This window comes from Cicer arietinum, chromosome 3 (genome assembly GCF_000331145.2).
Source record: "Cicer arietinum cultivar CDC Frontier isolate Library 1 chromosome 3, Cicar.CDCFrontier_v2.0, whole genome shotgun sequence".
Classification (NCBI taxonomy): Eukaryota; Viridiplantae; Streptophyta; class Magnoliopsida; order Fabales; family Fabaceae; genus Cicer; species Cicer arietinum.
This window is the reverse complement of record NC_021162.2, coordinates 66,944,584-66,963,107: the sequence shown is the minus strand read 5'-3', so window position 1 is coordinate 66,963,107 and position 18,524 is coordinate 66,944,584. Positions and strand designations below refer to the sequence as shown.

The 18,524-nt window shown below is 34.4% G+C and overlaps 2 protein-coding genes across 4 annotated transcripts; one reads left to right on the top strand and one right to left on the bottom strand.

Annotated features, from left to right (window-relative positions):
- Positions 1–780: 780 nt before the first annotated feature.
- LOC101491952 (protein FATTY ACID EXPORT 1, chloroplastic) lies at positions 781–12,559 on the bottom strand. 3 transcript variants are annotated; one of them, XM_027332478.2, is made up of 8 exons: positions 12,309–12,559; positions 11,282–11,513; positions 5,153–5,320; positions 4,981–5,027; positions 4,859–4,899; positions 4,624–4,718; positions 1,130–1,171; positions 781–1,014 (listed from the first exon to the last, which is right to left on the bottom strand). In XM_027332478.2, exons 1-6 carry the CDS (start codon positions 12,411–12,413, stop codon positions 4,628–4,630), a joined length of 684 nt encoding a protein of 227 aa, XP_027188279.1. In that variant the 5' UTR covers positions 12,414–12,559; the 3' UTR covers positions 781–1,014; positions 1,130–1,171; positions 4,624–4,627. The 3 variants fall into 3 exon arrangements, with proteins under 3 accessions (XP_027188279.1, XP_027188278.1, XP_004493451.1); XM_027332477.2 differs by having other exon boundaries at positions 1,130–1,160; XM_004493394.4 differs by having other exon boundaries at positions 781–1,171.
- Positions 12,560–13,668: 1,109 nt separating this feature from the next.
- Positions 13,669–18,263, top strand: LOC101491427 (DNA repair protein recA homolog 2, mitochondrial). The gene is made up of 8 exons (XM_004493390.4): positions 13,669–13,939; positions 14,322–14,382; positions 14,583–14,806; positions 15,257–15,344; positions 16,299–16,471; positions 16,963–17,109; positions 17,219–17,353; positions 17,522–18,263. The coding sequence occupies exons 1-8, from the start codon at positions 13,865–13,867 to the stop codon at positions 17,798–17,800; spliced, it is 1,182 nt and encodes a 393-aa protein (XP_004493447.1). The 5' UTR covers positions 13,669–13,864; the 3' UTR covers positions 17,801–18,263.
- Positions 18,264–18,524: the final 261 nt, after the last annotated feature.

The window sequence follows — 18,524 nt, the reverse complement described above, 5'->3', positions numbered from 1 at the left end:
TTTCCGATTTAGTCCTTTATTCCTAACAATATCAAATAAAGTATGAAAATATGAGTTTATTTGAAGATTTGCGTTACGAATTTGATGAAATTTGTATTATATTGAAGAATATAATTAATTTTATGAGTTTTGATTGAATTTTTTTTTGAATTTTTGTATAAAAAAGGATAACATTGTTGAAATTTTAAAACATAAAATATCAAATTGTCACTTAAAATTAAAATAAAGGACCAAGTCGAGAAAAAAAAAGATAAAGGACTAAAACGTTACCTGAAATTAAGTTAAAGGACCACAGATGTAATTTAGCCTAATTTATATTATAGTAACTTTTAATTTAATGATTGATTTAAAAAAATATTTATTTGACCCAATTTATTATATTAAATAAATATAACTTTTAGTATAATTATTTAAGTGTAATTTGATATTTTCTATTTATTTATATATAATGAAGTGAGAAATAGCTCAGTATCCTTATTAAATACATATGTCATTGATGAGTAGAGTCGTCGATAAAATTCCAAAGTCTAAAACTCAACTAAAAAAATTAATTTTTTTAAAAAATTGATTTTTTTTTCTCGAATAATTTTTTTAAAAAAAATTGTAAATAATTTTTATTGTTTTTTTGAGAAAAAACTGACAAATTAATTAATAATTTTTTATCGAATTTTTTTTATAAAAGAAAATCAAAAGATAAATTTAAAAAAATAAATTCTTATACTCCACCTAACTCATAAAATTATAGAGACTTTTTAGCTCTGAATATTTTCAATTTTGGACTTTAATAACTATAAATTTTTTTACCATTTCAACATATAACATATTGATTCATACCAATAATTAATACATTTGTAAATTGACAGTAAACCTTGCCACATGGCACTATTGACTTGGACTTGTCGATTGTATTTCCACTTCATGTCATATCACCATGACCTACTCTTTGCACTTCATGTCCTATCACCATGACCTACTCTCCATGCTTCAGCGTGACACCTTCACCCTTAGTGTGAGCTCCAAAACACAAATTTTTTCCATTACTTGTTTATTCCCTTTTAACCTTAATTACAAGTATACATCACTCATACACAATTACATAATAGATAACCACTCATATTAATCAATTTACCTCCTATGGCTTACTCCCTTAGAGATGGTCACTGCAGGAAAACTAATGAAAGAAAATGAGAAATGGAAAAAGATGTTATGATACACTATGTTTAATAAAGAAACCATTGCGATTAGTGCATTTGACATCTCGTAATGATTCAAGAATAAATTTCTACAAACTTCGATTGTTTGGATCAGGTTTGAAATTAATTTTTAATTTAATATTTTGGTTTTTATCTTAGAAGATATGATAAATTTTATAATGTAATACTCACATAATTGTGAAGTTCCGAGTTCGAATCCAAAATAAGACGTGTGATTACGAAGAAATTGAATTGTGATCATTACTACAAAATTGACCTAGCACCAATTAGATAGTCTAGACACACTTATGATTGTAGTTAAAAAAAACATTTAAACAATAAATTTCTTATATAAATAACAATGTCGTGGTCATTTTAAGGTTTAATAAAAGACTCCGACTACTTCATATCAAAGTGTCATTTACGACAATATACATAAAATTCTGAATATTTAGTTCAAATGACAAAAATATAAATATTATTAAATTAAATATTATATTCTAAATTCAAACCTAAAACTTTGCAATGATATAACTTTCTAATGATAATTATAAATTTCTCAAAAATAATAATAACATAATCAGTAAATACGTAAAACAAAACAATGATATATAACTAAAATATCTATAATACATAATATGAGTAAAATCAATGACCCATAATATTAAACTCAAAAAGTATATTTTTTTGGTGAAATGTATATCCTAAAACCTAACATGTGGCAGACACCGATCCATAAAAAGTTTTATGTAAGGACGAAAATAAAGCTATCTAATTATGGCAGTTAAATTTGAACACTTATTGTGAGACCATAAACCGAGTCTTTGAAGAAATTGAGAAAAAGTCAGATGTAGTGGTGATTTAGAATGATGTAGTGATAGACAATCCTTGAAACCAAAAAAAACTTACATCCCATCAATGAAGTGCAGTTAGCAGTGTCGAGCATGAAAAGACCAGTTAAAGTGCATGTCATGAAGAAAGCAAGAACTAAAAAAAAAAACAGTAAATGGTTGATAAAGTGTCTATAGCTATAATTGAAACATGGCTTTGAAAAGCCATTCAAATTGAATTCAACGATGGAACAGAGATGCAAAATGTCAAGTAATAAACCTAACAACAACATGAATGAATGAAGCAATATATTCAAACCTGATCTACTAAAGAAAATGACCACCTAGTACGTGTCTAAAAGTTAACCTAGATAGGTGAGCATGTGGATGTGGTCCATGGAACCTAGCTTCTCTACATGGAGATTGGAGATCATCATACTTCACGCTCATTATGGGATCCCTATCATCACCTTTTTCCTCCCAAGGCATAGCCGCATAGTTATTATGCACACAAACTCATATAAGATATTCTATAGTTGTGTCATCTCAGCGCATGCATGACAGTAACATTCACCAAATTGTGTTTTTTTTTTAATCATAATATTATTTGGTACACACTAATTATAAATTAAACTTGTGAACACAAATTTAAGGGATACAGGTATATACCATTTGTGTCCACTCTTTGTATTAACACGCTATCCGGGCATAAGATGAAATGAACAAATATGTATAAGGGACAATACTGTTTAGATATTATACGACCATAAAAGGTTGTGCTTAATTTGGTAAAGAGACTGTGTTAATATATGTATTATAACTGTATCCCATTCATATGAACTAGAATAGTACACGTTTTTTCTTTCTTCTTTTTTGAATTGGCTCAATTTTTTACATTTCATATTTACCACAATTACGTTAATTTTCTACACAATTGATAACAATAACATCCATCATAACACTCACATTGATGTGTCCCTAATTTTTTTTAATCATATTTTCAACATTAATTTGTTCAAATATTTGAAAATGGAAAAATATGGATTAATTTTCAATTAAAAATTATGATAAAATATTTTCTCAAGCAAATTGATCCTATAATAATATTTTCTAAAATAATTGAAGTGGACTATTTCACTCGGTCAGACGGTGCTCTATTCACTAACAAGCCTTCTTGGAAAGTGTAAAACAAAGCATATTATTATATATGCAGAAACTTTATAATCAAAATCATTATTATGATACAATTAATTTATCTTCCATTCGTAATAAAATATAAATAAAAAACTACATATATCTGAATCTGAACCAAATTTAATTTAAATATATATACTTTTTTTGTTTATAATTTATTATAGAGGAGTAATTATTATATACTTTTTGTTTATATTTTGTTAGAGTGGAGTAATTATCAGATGTTTGTACAAGTAAATTAATTGTCTTATAAATGTTTAAGTCATTAGGTAAACTATCGTCCACAATTTTTTTTATATGATGCTCGGGCTGAACTGAACATGGCCCAAATTTGCATTTAATTATATTTGGTTGAGACATTGTTGTTACAGAATTTCACCATGTATATATATTTTTTAATCTAAAACTAGCTGGATTAGCTATTAGAAGACTATTGCAATGAGCCAGTTCTCCACAATGATGCGATTTGAAGTCTTGCTAGTGATATGGAAACAGTTAGTGTTCAATGACTTCTCAAATAAGATTACCTCCAAAGGAAGAGATCTATAGATAAAAAAAGGAAATTTTTATTATCTACCATCATTTTTCTAAGTTTTTCGGTAAATAAATTATATTCCGAAAAACTTTTTCCAAGTTTTCCGATAAGATAGTTACATTACAGAAAAACTTTTTTTAAATTTTTTGAAAAAGAAGTTATTTAAAAAAAAAATTAGTGTGTATTAGAAACCTTCTTCACAAGTTTTCCAGTATAGAAGGGGTTTATCGAAAAAGTTTTTTTAATTTTTTTTGAGTTGATAATATAGTTAAAAAAAATCAAAAATATATTTGACATTTTAAAAAAACTATGGGAGTATAGGTACAAATATAGAGTACACTATTTTGCTTCGTCGTGGCTTGATCAAACTCGAAGACACACTGGTTTCTAGTGACTTGGTATAGAAGGATAAAACAAAAAGCCCATAGAGAAAAATAGGAATGTGGGCAAAAGGTGAAACTTATAAGTCAAGATATATTCACCCGATAGGCTAGTCTTTTGGGTTGAGTTCTCTTAATAAGTTTATGCTCTTAACATTAGTGCTTTCATTGACGGTTGATTTATTAGAAATGCTTACTCACGCGAAGGGTTTTATCGGTGGGGTTCTCTCATTCGGTTGTATGTAGTTAATATCAAAACTATGAATATAGCTGTAATTCTGTAGCAAGCAAATAAGCTTTCCCACCAAATTTCATATAGTATATAATCCACTCTTTGCCAAGGAATCTAATCCAATAACCACACTAGCAGCTCTTTCCTGACCTACCTCCAAAACGACCTGGCTAAATTAACTTACAACCTTATTTCAATTCACAGAAAAATAAGAAGCTATATCTCCCATGTTCTATAGGCTAACATAAACTTTGATTACCGTATCATGCAGTGCTGGCAGATTGCTTCAATTTTTTAGGTGGGGGGTTTCCTCCGGAGACAAGCACATATAAATAAAAGCAGAGCATTGCAGAACTGCAAACAAAAATTTCACGCATACACAATGGAGTCAGACCAAATATAGAACAGGCTTGAAGCCAACAGGCTAAACGAAAGAACAATTAGCAATTTCAAACAGAAATAATTAACAGTTTAAAAGCCACAGATTGAGATACCTTATAATGGCACTGATGCCGGTTGGGAATATTTTCTTTGCCTGCATGCAGAAAAACAAATGAGTATAACAATTAAATATGGTATGACATAAGGACAGTCTTCGAGAAAATAGATTTAGTACCAGGGAGTAGCTCTGAAAGTTCTTCCAGATAAGGATCCCTGACAATGCTGCAAAATAAAGAAACAAGAGATTAAAGAACAATTATCCAAATAAATAAATGCTTCAGCATTTTATGTTTCTTTGTTTTTAACTCCAAGACCAATGGAATCTTAATGTTGATGAAATCTTATACCTGCTTGTCCTAGAATAAATGGTAAACTCGATTTTCCTTGCCTCCAAACCTTCATGCTAAGGGTGCTGAGGAATAGTAATGCACCACCAAAGAGCACACCACTGGTCAGTGTTGCAGGACTCCGTGAAAAAAGGAATCCAATAATGCCTCCGGTTAAAACAAATCCACCTACAACAAAAGACAAAGATCACATGATTGAAGAGGCAGTAAATTGCATAACAGGCCATAAATTTTCTTTTTGTATTAATATAATAAACTACCATTTCCTATGGACTGTCGTTACAATCAAGAGGTCACCCCAAATTCTATACCCTGTTCAACATAATCTTACTCTTAAACTACCAGGCATGTAGAAAGATTGATACTTTGATAGCCATAATCTATATAACATTTGCCTTCAAAACACCATTCTTTAGGTAAATTAATTCACTTTATGTTCAAGATCTTTCACTAAATTTACAACACACATTGAACAGAGTATACTTATTTTCTTTTTCCCTTTCACTTACACTTATTTTTAATATCTTGTGGTAACTTGATAGGAATGGGCTGGGCCCCACAAGTGATGAGGGGGATCTCTTAGTAAATAGAGATGAGGTGGGGCCTAAGCAATGGCAAGTATATGTGAGAAAGAATAAGAAAGGGGATGCAGAAAAATAATGATTGCCTAGCTGGCATAGGGAGTTAATATTCCACTAATAAATAGGAATTAATATTCCACTAATAAAGGGGAGTGTGTGCAGAGATAGCTGGATGGTTTTTTCATTTTTCAGTTACACCTTATAGGTTGGGCAGTAAGAGAATTGTTTTCTCTAACTGAGGAGCATTAGCTCTGGAATCATTTTCTGTTTTCTTATCAATTAATACAATAATTATTTTCATCTAATTCTATCTTATCTCTGCTCTATCAATTGATCCGACCTGCTACGTTCATGCAAACCAGAATGGACGCAAGAATCACCGGAGTGGAGGAGCGTTTGGGACGTGTGGAGGACAGCATTGAGTCTTTACGTGACTTCATTGGTTCTGAAATTCAGAGGGCTTTGACGGCGGTTCAAGACAATATTACAGCGGTTCCCTCGCCGTTAGATGAGTTCCGTTTAGCTGCGAAGAAGGTGGAATTGCCGGCGTTTACCGGTGATGATCCAGTGGCTTGGATCACTCGAGCAGAAACGTATTTCGACGTACAACGCATTTCGGCAGACGTGAGAATTCAATTGACGAAGCTCAGTATGGAAGGTCCTACGATTCATTGGTTCAATTTATGGCACGATTCTACGGAGGATCTGTCTTGGGAGAGTTTGACGGAGGCGTTGATCGTTCGTTTTGGTGGTGGTCGTTTGGAGAACCCCTTTGAAGAATTAAAGGAATTAAAACAATCTGGATCTGTTGAGGATTACATTGCTGAATTCGAATTGTATTCTTCACAGTGTGGCCGTTTACCAGAACAACAGTTTCTTGGTTATTTCATTGGTGGTTTACGTCATGACATTCGTTCTCGTGTGCGTACCTTCAGGCCTCGTAATCGTTACTTAGCGATGCAATTGGCTACAAACCGGGTCAAGGTTCTTGGGCCCGATTTCAAAAACCTAATTGGGCCAATCGCGAAGGGGAAGGGAACAGATTTGCAAACCCTAACCAGACTAGTAACAATGTGGGTAAAATGCGTACCGGGCTGGGTCCTCCTCCCAATTCTACTCCTCCTTCACGTCTTAACTCTAGTGACGTTTCACGCCGTCACTCACGCGGCGTTCGCCATTTACCAAGCGCAGAGGTTAATGAGCGTCGCGCGAAGGGACTCTGTTTTCGTTGCAATGAACGATGGGATCCCCTCCATCAATGCGCAACGAAGCAGTTACGATTGATTATCTTGGGGGACGATGAAGTGGTCAACGATGAAGGAGAGATTGTGGTGCTGGAGGCCAAGTCGGAAGAAGAGATTGCACAAGAGGAGTTAGAATGTAAAGGGATGGGAGTTTTCGGTGTATCCACCACTCCAAACCAGGTTCGAACAATGAAAATAGAGGGCTGTTTGCAAGGTGCGCCTATTTTGGTTCTTATTGACAGTGGAGCCACGCATAATTTCATATCTCCTAAGGTGGTTGAAGCTCTAGGGCTGCCTATGGTACCTTCTACTCCCTTGGGCGTCAAGTTAGGAGATGGTCATCGTGTCCTAACTATGGGTAGGTGTAAGGGAATTCAGATGGATGTGGGAACGGTGCAGATTTGTTTTGATGCTTATGTGTTGGAGTTAGGGGGTGTGGATCTGATTTTGGGAGTTGTTTGGCTGGAAACTTTGGGGAAGGTGACCATGGATTGGAAAGAAATGTCTATGGTGTTCAACCATAAGGGCAGTATGGTGAAACTCCTTGGCCAAGCCTTAGATGAGAAGATGGCTACTTTCCAAAGCATCATCACTTCTTCCCGGCTGATAACAGACTGCGAATGGCCTACCTTGATGGAGGTGGTAGGTTCACAAGTGCCTCGTGTCTCAGATCAACAGACTAAGGAGTTGCAAAAGTTGTTAGATCAGTTTGCTATTGTATTTAAAGAAATCCAGGGTCTTCCTCCTACAAGAAACATTAGCCATTCCATTGAACTTCTGCAGGGTGCTGGTCCGGTAAGTGTGAGGCCTTACAAATATCCTCATTTACACAAGGATGAAATTGAAAAACAGATTCAGATCCTTATGCAGCAGGGGGTGATTCGAAACAGCACTAGTGCTTTCTCTAGCCCCGTTATTTTGGTCAAGAAGAAGGATCAATCTTGGCGCATGTGTGTAGATTACCGTGCACTTAACAAGGTTACAATTCAAGATAAGTATCCTATCCCTGTGGTAGATGAATTGTTAGATGAGTTACATGGCTCGGGTTATTTCTCTAAGATTGATCTTAAATCTGGTTATCATCAAATTCGTATGAAGGAAGAGGATATTCATAAAACTGCATTTCGTACTCATGAGGGTCACTATGAGTTTATGGTGATGCCATTTGGCCTTACCAATGCCCCTGCAACCTTTCAATCAGTGATGAATGATATTTTTAAGCCTTTTTTAAGGAAGTTTGTATTGGTTTTTTTTGATGACATACTAGTGTACAGCGATAGTTGGACTGCTCATTTGCAGCACTTGGAGATGGTTCTAAACATTTTGAAACAACATCAGTTTGTGGCTAACGGAAAGAAGTGTGCTTTTGGTAAACACCAAGTTGAATACTTGGGTCATGTCATTTCCAAAGCAGGGGTTGCTGTGGATCCTGCCAAGGTTAGCAGTGTGTTACAATGGCCAGTCCCTAAGAACGTCAAGGGGGTGAGGGGTTTTTTGGGATTAACAGGTTACTATAGAAAATTTATAGCTAACTATGGGAATATTGCTAAACCCTTGACCGAGTTGACAAAGAAGGATGGTTTTAGATGGAATGTTGCGGCTGCCGAAGCTTTTGAGAAATTAAAAGTAGCTGTTACAACTGCCCCAGTTTTAGCTATGCCTAATTTCAAATTCCCTTTTGAAATTGAATGTGATGCCTCTGGAAAAGGGGTTGGTGCTGTGTTGTTGCAATCTAAACATCCCATTGCGTATTTTAGCAAGGCTTTTGAATCATCTAGGCTATCTAAATCGGCCTATGATAAGGAGTTAATGGCTTTGGTGTTAGCTATTCAACATTGGAGACATTATTTGTTAGGAAGGCGGTTTGTGGTTTATTCTGATCAAAAGAGCCTAAAACACTTGTTACAGCAACGCATTACCACAGTAAATCAACAGGAATGGATGGCTAAGTTGTTGGGTTTTGACTTTGAGGTGGTGTATAAGGTGGGAGTGGAAAATAAGGTGGCTGATGCTTTATCTAGACAACATGAGGATGCTGAAATTCATGCTCTTAAATCCTATCCTATTTGGCAGCAGAGCAGCCAATTGCAACAAGAGGTATCGAAGGATCCCTGGCTTAAAAGCATTGTGGAGGCTATTCAAAAGGATGTTACTGCCAAACCTGGGTTTTCCTTAAAAGGTGGCATCTTATTCTACAAAAATAGGTTAGTTATACCGGCTAACTCACCACTTATTGAAGATCTACTTAAGGATTTTCATTCTTCCCCTAGTGGGGGTCACTCCGGCTACCTACGCACTTATAGGAGAATGGCAGGCACTTTATATTGGCAAGGGATGATGAAAAGGGTGCAAGATTTTGTGAAAGCTTGTGACACTTGTCAACGTCAAAAATATGCCGCGACTACGCCTAGTGGGTTACTACAGCCGCTACCTATTCCAGTTTTGGTGTGGAGTGAGATATCTATGGATTTCATTACTTGTTTGCCCAAAAGTAATGGATTTGAAGCTATTTTGGTGGTGGTGGATCGTCTCTCCAAGTATAGTCATTTCATTCCTCTTAAACATCCATTTACTGCTCGCTCCATTGCTGCTATTTTTGTGAAGGAGGTGGTTAGACTGCATGGAATTCCGGAGTCAATTCTTAGTGATCGTGATCCCTTGTTTGTGAGTATTTTTTGGAAAGAGTTGTTCAAGCTAGTAGGTACGGTGCTTAAAATGTCTTCGGCATACCATCCCCAAACTGATGGCCAAACAGAAGTGATTAATCGCTGTTTAGAGGCCTATCTACGTTGTTTTATTGCAGATCAACCTAAGTCATGGGCACATTGGATTCCTTGGGCAGAACTATGGTACAATACCACATTCCATGTTTCCACAGGGTTTACCCCTTTTGAGGTGGTGTATGGCAGGAGACCTCCAGTATTGGTGCATTTTTTGGAGGGAGAAACCAGAGTAGAAGCTGTAGCCCAGGAGTTAAGAGACAGGGATGAAGCTTTGCGTCAATTGAAAGCTAATTTACTCAAAGCTCAAGAGTACATGAAATACCAAGCTGATAAAAAACGCAAGGCAGTTCAATTTGAGATTGGTGATTGGGTTTTCCTCAAATTACGTCCCCATCGACAGCAATCGGTGGTGCATAGAATTCATCAAAAATTGGCTCCCAGATTTTTTGGTCCTTATCAAGTCATTAAGAAGATAGGGCAGGTTGCTTACAAGCTACAGTTACCAGCAACATCTAAAATACATCCTACTTTTCATGTTTCTCTATTGAAGAAAGCTGTAGGCAATTATACTGCTACAACTCAATTACCTAGCAGTTTGGAGTCTGACACTGGGGATATTATTCCTGCTAAGGTTTTGTCATGGAGGGATAAGTTTGATGGTGGGCAGCATAAGCGAGAATGGTTGATTCAATGGGAAGGCATGGATGTCGGAGATGCTACCTGGGAAGAGGAATTGCTGCTGAAGAGTCAATTCCCTGATTTGCGCCTTGAGGACAAGGCTACTGTTGAAGGTGGGGGTGATGATAGGAATGGGCTGGGCCCCACAAGTGATGAGGGGGATCTCTTAGTAAATAGAGATGAGGTGGGGCCTAAGCAATGGCAAGTATATGTGAGAAAGAATAAGAAAGGGGATGCAGAAAAATAATGATTGCCTAGCTGGCATAGGGAGTTAATATTCCACTAATAAATAGGAATTAATATTCCACTAATAAAGGGGAGTGTGTGCAGAGATAGCTGGATGGTTTTTTCATTTTTCAGTTACACCTTATAGGTTGGGCAGTAAGAGAATTGTTTTCTCTAACTGAGGAGCATTAGCTCTTGAATCATTTTCTGTTTTCTTATCAATTAATACAATAATTATTTTCATCTAATTCTATCTTATCTCTGCTCTATCATAACTAGAATCTCATATTGAAACCCCCCAAGCAATAGGACAGAGAAGTTTATAGAGAATAAAAAATCCCCCGCGAGTATAAACCAGATCCAACTTATCAATAATGTCCAAAAGAGTTTAGTTATTCCTTCTGGATTGACAAGTAGAAGGACTATATGATAAACCATTAAGAAGAAAGATTTAAATAATCTGTTGCTAGACATGATTTATGATAAAATACTATGCATCATTTAATCCATGCAACTAACCCTACCCGGTGGGAGATCCTTTGGTTGATATTGCTGAAAAATAGAGAGACCAAGAATACAACTAACTCAAACTTTTATCAGCAACACCAAAGTGAATAATATTACGACTTTAATAGTGAAGTCATCTAACTTACAAATTATCTTACTGACAACACTTACCAAACGGAATGCCTAAACAAAAATCATGAATTTTTGCAGTCCTTTTCTGCTGATCAACATCTTCCTGGATTGTCTCTCCTGACTCAGTGACATTCTCTTCTATTGTTGAAGACAACTCCTGCTTTGCTTCGACATTCAATTTTGATTCATCCACTGCATAACTTAGTGTATTTTTGTAGTCAGAATCAGCAGTTTCAGCACCATGCCTCTCCAAACTCATAGCAACTGATAACTATATGAGATATGCTTCCTGTTTAGTATCAATATAAAATAATTGCAATGGCAATTTTTCATTTAAAAGAATATATAATATGTATACTGTTCTGCAAGCCTTGTTCATAATGCCTAACCCTGTGCCTTTTAATCTCAGACACGTTGCATATGCAATCATAAAGATTTAGCACGATTTCCACTAAAAGCACAGAAAACATGGCGGGGTGTTAAAATAAACTAATTTGTGCATTTCAAGTTCATTATATCATTGATTCCAACTTGATCATACACACATCCAGCGCTGTGATCACAATTCTCACTAGAATTACATACACATATTAGATACAAGCATAGCTGTGCTTTATGGTACTCGCGGAGAAAAATGCCTATATATATATATAATCAGTTACACACACCAAATTCGAATTATATAAAATGGATCTGTTTTAACGCCTCTTCTATATTCAATTTGACATGATTTGAAATGAAAACATAATCATCCAAATCCACTGACTAAAAACAACAAATTCAGAAAACCAAATGCAAGAAAGAAAGCCAGCAGCATGTTCAACACTGTAGTGAGCAAAACCAAGAACACAACAAAATTTCTACATTGAGAGAACAATTTGTGATTCTAAAACCAGCTTCTCATCATTAATAAACAATTGAGGCAAGAATTAAGATTTTCAACTTCAAAGTAATCTAAGGTTGCATTAGATCTATGTTATTCGAAGGCGTTAACGTAGTTGATAAATATAATTGGATAAAGTAAAACCCTAGTAAGTATGAGAAGCGAGGAGTGAATTGAGATAACCTTGGAGGGGCGAAAGGAAAGGAATGGAAGCGAGCGGCTTCGGAGGTGTTGGCTACGATGAACGGCAGAGAAGCATAGCAGGTGAGCTTGAGATGTCGCCGCCATGCCGGAGATTAATGGTCGGTTTGTGTTTACAGCAGAGAATTGAGATTTTGGTTTTTGAAAGAGTGAAATGAGAATGAAGAAAAACGTTGCAGGTGTAGACTCGTCAAACCTGCCACCACTCAAGAACCAGTTTGGTTGACACTTTGTGTTAAATAACTTTATATATATTTTATTTTGTTTTTCATATAAGAATAATAAAAAAAATGACAAATAATAAACAGCTGATCCGAATATCTTTATCACGTACTAGTACAAGTTACCACCTTTTAAGAAAACATAATAATCCTTTTAAATTTGTGGAGACGGTATATAAATACAAATAAAATAAATATGTATAAAAATTGAGATGCAATCAAGTAGGAAAAAAATTACTAAACAAATGAAAATCCTATAAGAAAACAGAGTTTGACATCAATTGTGATGTCAAAATATTTTTTTTTAATAATATATCAAGAAAAACTGTCTTAAGTAGCTCACAATGGGCCAAATTGTTTTTGCAATTATTTTGAAGTTTATTTTAAACTTTTAATTTTTTAAAAAAGTTGTTCAAATTTCTTAAATTACACACCCTACTCCTAATTAATTGTTTATTTGGGAGAGAAAGAAGAAAATTGTTTTGTTGAATTTTTTTCTTCTTCTTATGAGTAAAAATTGAACTTAACAGTCATATATATCATATCATGTATTAATCATTTGCATTAATACTTGGATGATTTGTGATAATATATTTATTTATATCATTAGTATAGTTTCAATCCAAAGAAAAAAGTGAGAAATAAAAGAAAAATAGATCTTTGTTATTGAGCCTTAATTTTTTAATTTCCATTGAAATGTATCTTTATAACATAAAATTTAGTTAGACGTAACTAAAAGATGATGAACAATTATTTTAACCATATTTTTATTAATTTAGATTAATTGAAGTTATTAATTGATTAAAATAAAATCTTTTTTGTTTGATTAATCATCAAAATGGGAAGAAAAAAATGAAAAGTAATTGATATTGATAATATTATGTTATATTTTTATCATAAAAAATAGTCTTATAATCTTTCATGTCACATTTTATTTATGTAATAAAAATGCAATATTTAAAATGTGTCCTATATCTCCTATTATTAAAGAAGAACCGACCGAAATAAAGCGAAAAAGAAAAATTGTTGAGGTAACTTTCCCTCCACTGTCCAGTGTCCATCCCCATTTTTAATTTAAAATATTAAAAAAAATAAATAAAAATGTCAGGACTACGTCTCGCACAGGTAAGTTGCAGTGACCAAGCACCACTTGGCTTAAAACCCTTTCTTCCCAACTGGTGAATGGTGATTGTCTCTTTTTCACTGTTCAGCTTTGAGCCCTATCAGAAAATGTGTATGAAGCAAAATCGGTGATTTAGTGAGTGCGCTAGGCACAAGTGTGTCTCTTTCTCTTTTCTCTTTTATATAAAATAAATAATGCCATTTTCTAGTCGTCTCCATGTTTTTGCAAGGCCTTTACTCTCCTCCTCTATCCTTTACCCTTCGCGTCAGGTCTCTCTCTTCCTTACACCTTTTCTTTCTTTCTTATATTCATAGCTTTTTTTTGCCAATATTTGTGAAACTGAAATTAAATATTACTCAAACTTAGTAAATGTTTATTCGTATTGGGGTTTTTGGACTGTCATTATTTATGATCCACATGTAACACTGATTAGGGATTTAGGGGAATTGCTGTGCTGACACCTAAGTTTTGCAGTTTCTGGTGATTATATGCATTTGCTTGTCGTGCCACAATAATCATTTACCATTTGTTCTTTTTCTTTTTCTTCTGCCCCTTTCTTTTGTGTTCTTATGTTACCCTATGCTCCTGTATGATTATTTTTTGAATTCATTTTCATATCCTTTTATATTAAATTATGTATTTTTTGCACAGAATGGAATTACACAAATAATGACCAGGATTGGCATGAACACCTGCTCGATTTCTTCTACAGGTATTAGTTCTCATGTCTCCTAATTTATCCGTGTGTGTCTATTGGACATGAACTCTTATCGGTTTTCTTCTGTATGGGAACCATTCTTTTTCCTTTTCTCTGTATCTGTGTGTCTATGTCTTTCTTCCTTGTAGTTTGGAAACATTAGATATTTATGTTATGATAAACAATATGCTGATATTGTTGGAAACATTTTCTAGTTTCAGCTGAGGCTTCAGACTTAGAATGTGATGATATCCATGATGATCTTAAAGCAGCAGAGAAAAATAATGCACTTTGCTTGGCTGTCTCCCAGCTTGCTAGTGAGTTTAGCAAGGAATCGATGTTATCTTTGAAGAAGTTTTTTGGTGTACGCTATGCCAATGTGGTATCTACAGGCTCTTTGAAGCTTGACTTAGCTCTTGGGGTCGGAGGATTACCAAAGGTGATAACAAGAATAGTTTAGTTCTCTTTTAGATCTGTGTTTGGTGTACTGGGATGTGTATCACATGATCACAGTGTACTGGTCGATGACCCTAGTGACATTGTGTAGCACATTTATTATCTTTTCTTTTTTTAATTGTGAGACGTCCTTAAAATGCTTTGGACTATAAAGTGATAAGTCAACAAACACTTGAGGAACCCTCCCTTAAAACCTAGCTGACATGGGGGAAGAACCAAGTCACTTACGTGAGCATATACTAAGTTAGTGACTCGATGTTTTATATTTTAGACTTTGTCAATGTTGGTGTGTTTGTGTTTCTGTCTGCTGAATGTAGGATAAATAAATTAATAAGTATATAAATAAGCTACTACATTGGCACAAATAATGCAATGGCTACTTTAATACATATCTACGAGTTTCCTTAATATGCATCCCATTTGAATGTTTTAGGGTAGGATTGTTGAAATTTATGGACGAGAAGCAGCTGGTAAGACAACACTTGCCCTTCAAATTATTAAAGAAGCTCAAAAGCTTGGAGGTACATATCAAACTTTTGATATTGTAGTATTTAAAACTCACTGCATATATAGATAAAGAATTTCTCAACTCGTACTTAATAATATGAAAATAATTATAAAATTACTAGTGGGATTTCTGAAACCTGATAAGTGATCTGTATTAAGGCTAAGGGATTTTGACTTATAATCAAATGCCAAGCAATAACAATGAACTGTTGGAGCTTACTATGGGAAACTATTATTTTCTCTACGCCTGATAAGTGCTGGTCATTTTACACATGCACACACAATAACTTATGCTTGGTCGAGCATTTAATTCCTCAAGCATGAAATAAGAATTTCTTTTGCATAGTTATGTTTAAGCTCTTTTAAGTGGAGAATGTACAGGGTATGGGTTTTATTCTATATTACCATGTAGAAACTCCTAATGAGTTCTTAATGTTATTTTTGTAAACCGACATATCAGTTATTATTTAATTTATTTTTACTGAAGCCAGCATCATTTCATGGTTTCTCAAAAGTGAAGCATTGAGAAAGAACTAGGCAATAAGAAGCTAAGAAGTAAGAAGATTATTTGAATTTTAAGCTAATCAAATAATTTAGAGGTAGGAAATCACCAAGAAATACTTGTTAAGTATGAAAAATGGAATGGAGGCAGTTATAAGCATCTCCATAATTTGGAAGTAGATTAGTTTCTTGAAAATGATCCCAGCTTGTATTACTTATTGAGATTGCTCAACATAACAATACTCGTGTGTGAATGCGCCCAGACTGCATTAAGCTGCTTATCTTTAATAGTGATTTTTTATACTTTAAATTTAGGCCCGAAAATTTGTGTAAACTACGTGTACGTTGTCGTTGACACATGAAAGTTTCTCAGCACTCTTAACCTATACCCCATTTCTGGTGGAGAAGGTGTTGATTTGTGCATTGTCTCCTGTCAATTTGATTAATTCTGTTCATTCTGTTGGCAGGATATTGTGCATATCTTGATGTAGAAAATGCGTTAGACCTTTCACTTGTGGAATCAATGGGTGTAAATACCAAAAATCTTCTCATCTCAAATCCTGATTGTGCTGAAAATTTGTTGAGCATGGTTGATACATTAACAAAAAGTGGAGCTGTAGATGTAATTGTGGTTGATAGCGTAAGTTACTTGTTCACATTCTCATTAATTTAGCAAAACCCACATTTTTGTGAAATTTCTCTGCTTTGTCGTGAGATCCAAAAGCAGTGTTTGACTTTCATCCAATTATATTTATATTAGCTTTTTATTCTCTCTTGAGATTTTTTAAATTTTGATAATTTTCGCTAAAACTTTAGGGGTTTGGTATGGAAGAAGGAAAAGCGAGAGTAAGCTAATGAATAATCTGAAATTGATATCGATTTGAAGTGATACAATGTACAAAGAACTGACCTCTACTTGTACCAATACTAGATTCTTAATTGTAATTAAATTAGGAAATAAATCATAAAATACTATGAAATATAGAAATCACTCGTGAAATATCATTTAAGATACTCAAATATTTTATGTAATGATGATCTGATGACATATTTCCAAGGTATTTTAACAGTTAATACATTTCACCTTTAGTTTTGTTCTCACATGAATATAAGATGATTTTTTCGTTCCAGGTTGCTGCTCTTGTCCCCAAATGCGAACTTGATCAATTAGGAGTTGCTATGAATCAAGATTTACATTCGCGAATTATGACACAAGCACTACGGAAAATTCATTATTCATTATCCCGCTCCCAAACTCTCATCGTTTTTGTTAATCAGGTCAGAGTCATGTTACTTGAAATTGTGCATCTTATCATTTGAATGTGAATCTGTACAACATAGCAATGAACCATTAGATTTATCATCCAACATTGTCTCTCGTATACAGATTAGATTTAGTCCAAAAGCAGTTGGGGGACGTGGACCTATGGAAGAGGTCACTTGTGGTGGAAATGCTTTGAGATTCTATGCAGCTGTTCGTTTGCGACTTTCAAGAATGAGATTGATCAAAACTGAAGCTAAGGTGCGTTCTTGAATATATTCAAAATGCCATCAGGATTCAGGGCTATTACTAAAGTATTTCTTAAGGGAGACTTTCTCAATCCTGCCACTTTACTTTTGTATCTTATTTCTTTCTAAGCATCTATCTTGTTTTAATTCTTTTCTTTTCTCTTGACATCTGTTGCTTCAGGTTGAGGGTGTTATGGTCTGCGTGCAAGTGGTAAAAAATAAACTAGCACCAGCAGCAATGAAAAAAGCTGAACTCGGTATCAAGTTTGGAAGAGGATTTTGCCAAGAATCAGAGGTCTTTGATTTGGCTTGTGACCATGGACTCATTATGAAAGATGAGGGAAATTACTTTATTGAAGGGGAGACTTTTAGTAGTAGAGAAGCAGCTGAACTATTTTTGGCTAAAAATGAAAGGATTTGTGACAAGTTAATTATGCACATGAAAAGACTTTACCTTTAAAAATTGGACAAACCTCCAAATCTTCTGTTAAACTCAACCGCCATGGATGATCTAGGCCAAACTGCAGAGGTTATGTAATTAAAAAACTTTGCAATCATATTCTAAAGGCATCAGTATTGTCTTTAATTGACATCAACCATTCTGTAGATGAGCAAACTGCATTTAAGTTATAGGAATTATCAGCTGCTATAATGTGTGGATCTAGGTGTGGAGTACTGCAAAGTCACAGCCCCAAAAGTGAAATTTGGCTGCTCTTTGTAAACCATTTGATTGGATCTATTAGGAAATATTTATTGTATTCATTTGCCAGAGAAATGTTCCAATTAAGTTATAGGAATTGTCAGCTGCTATAATGTGTGGATCTAGGTGTGGAGTACTGCAAAGTCACATCCCCAAAAGTGAAATTTGGTTGCTCTTTGTAAACCATTTGATTGGATCTATTAGGAAATATTTATTGTGTTCATTTGCCAGATAAATGTTCCAATTACAGGACTGCAATGTAGATGATGAGATTCTTAGGTTTTACAGGACTGTGTAAATGAGGTAGATTCTTAAGTTTTGCGGTTTCATTGGATGAATCTGTGTATCCCTTTTCTGGTTCCTATACATGTGAACTGTTTTCATATGACAAAACTATGTAAACGGATTTTTAAACACCCTAAAAGCCAAAATTTTAGATGTTGAAAATCAAAGTATGCTTCAAAGTACACAGTTCTAAGTGAAT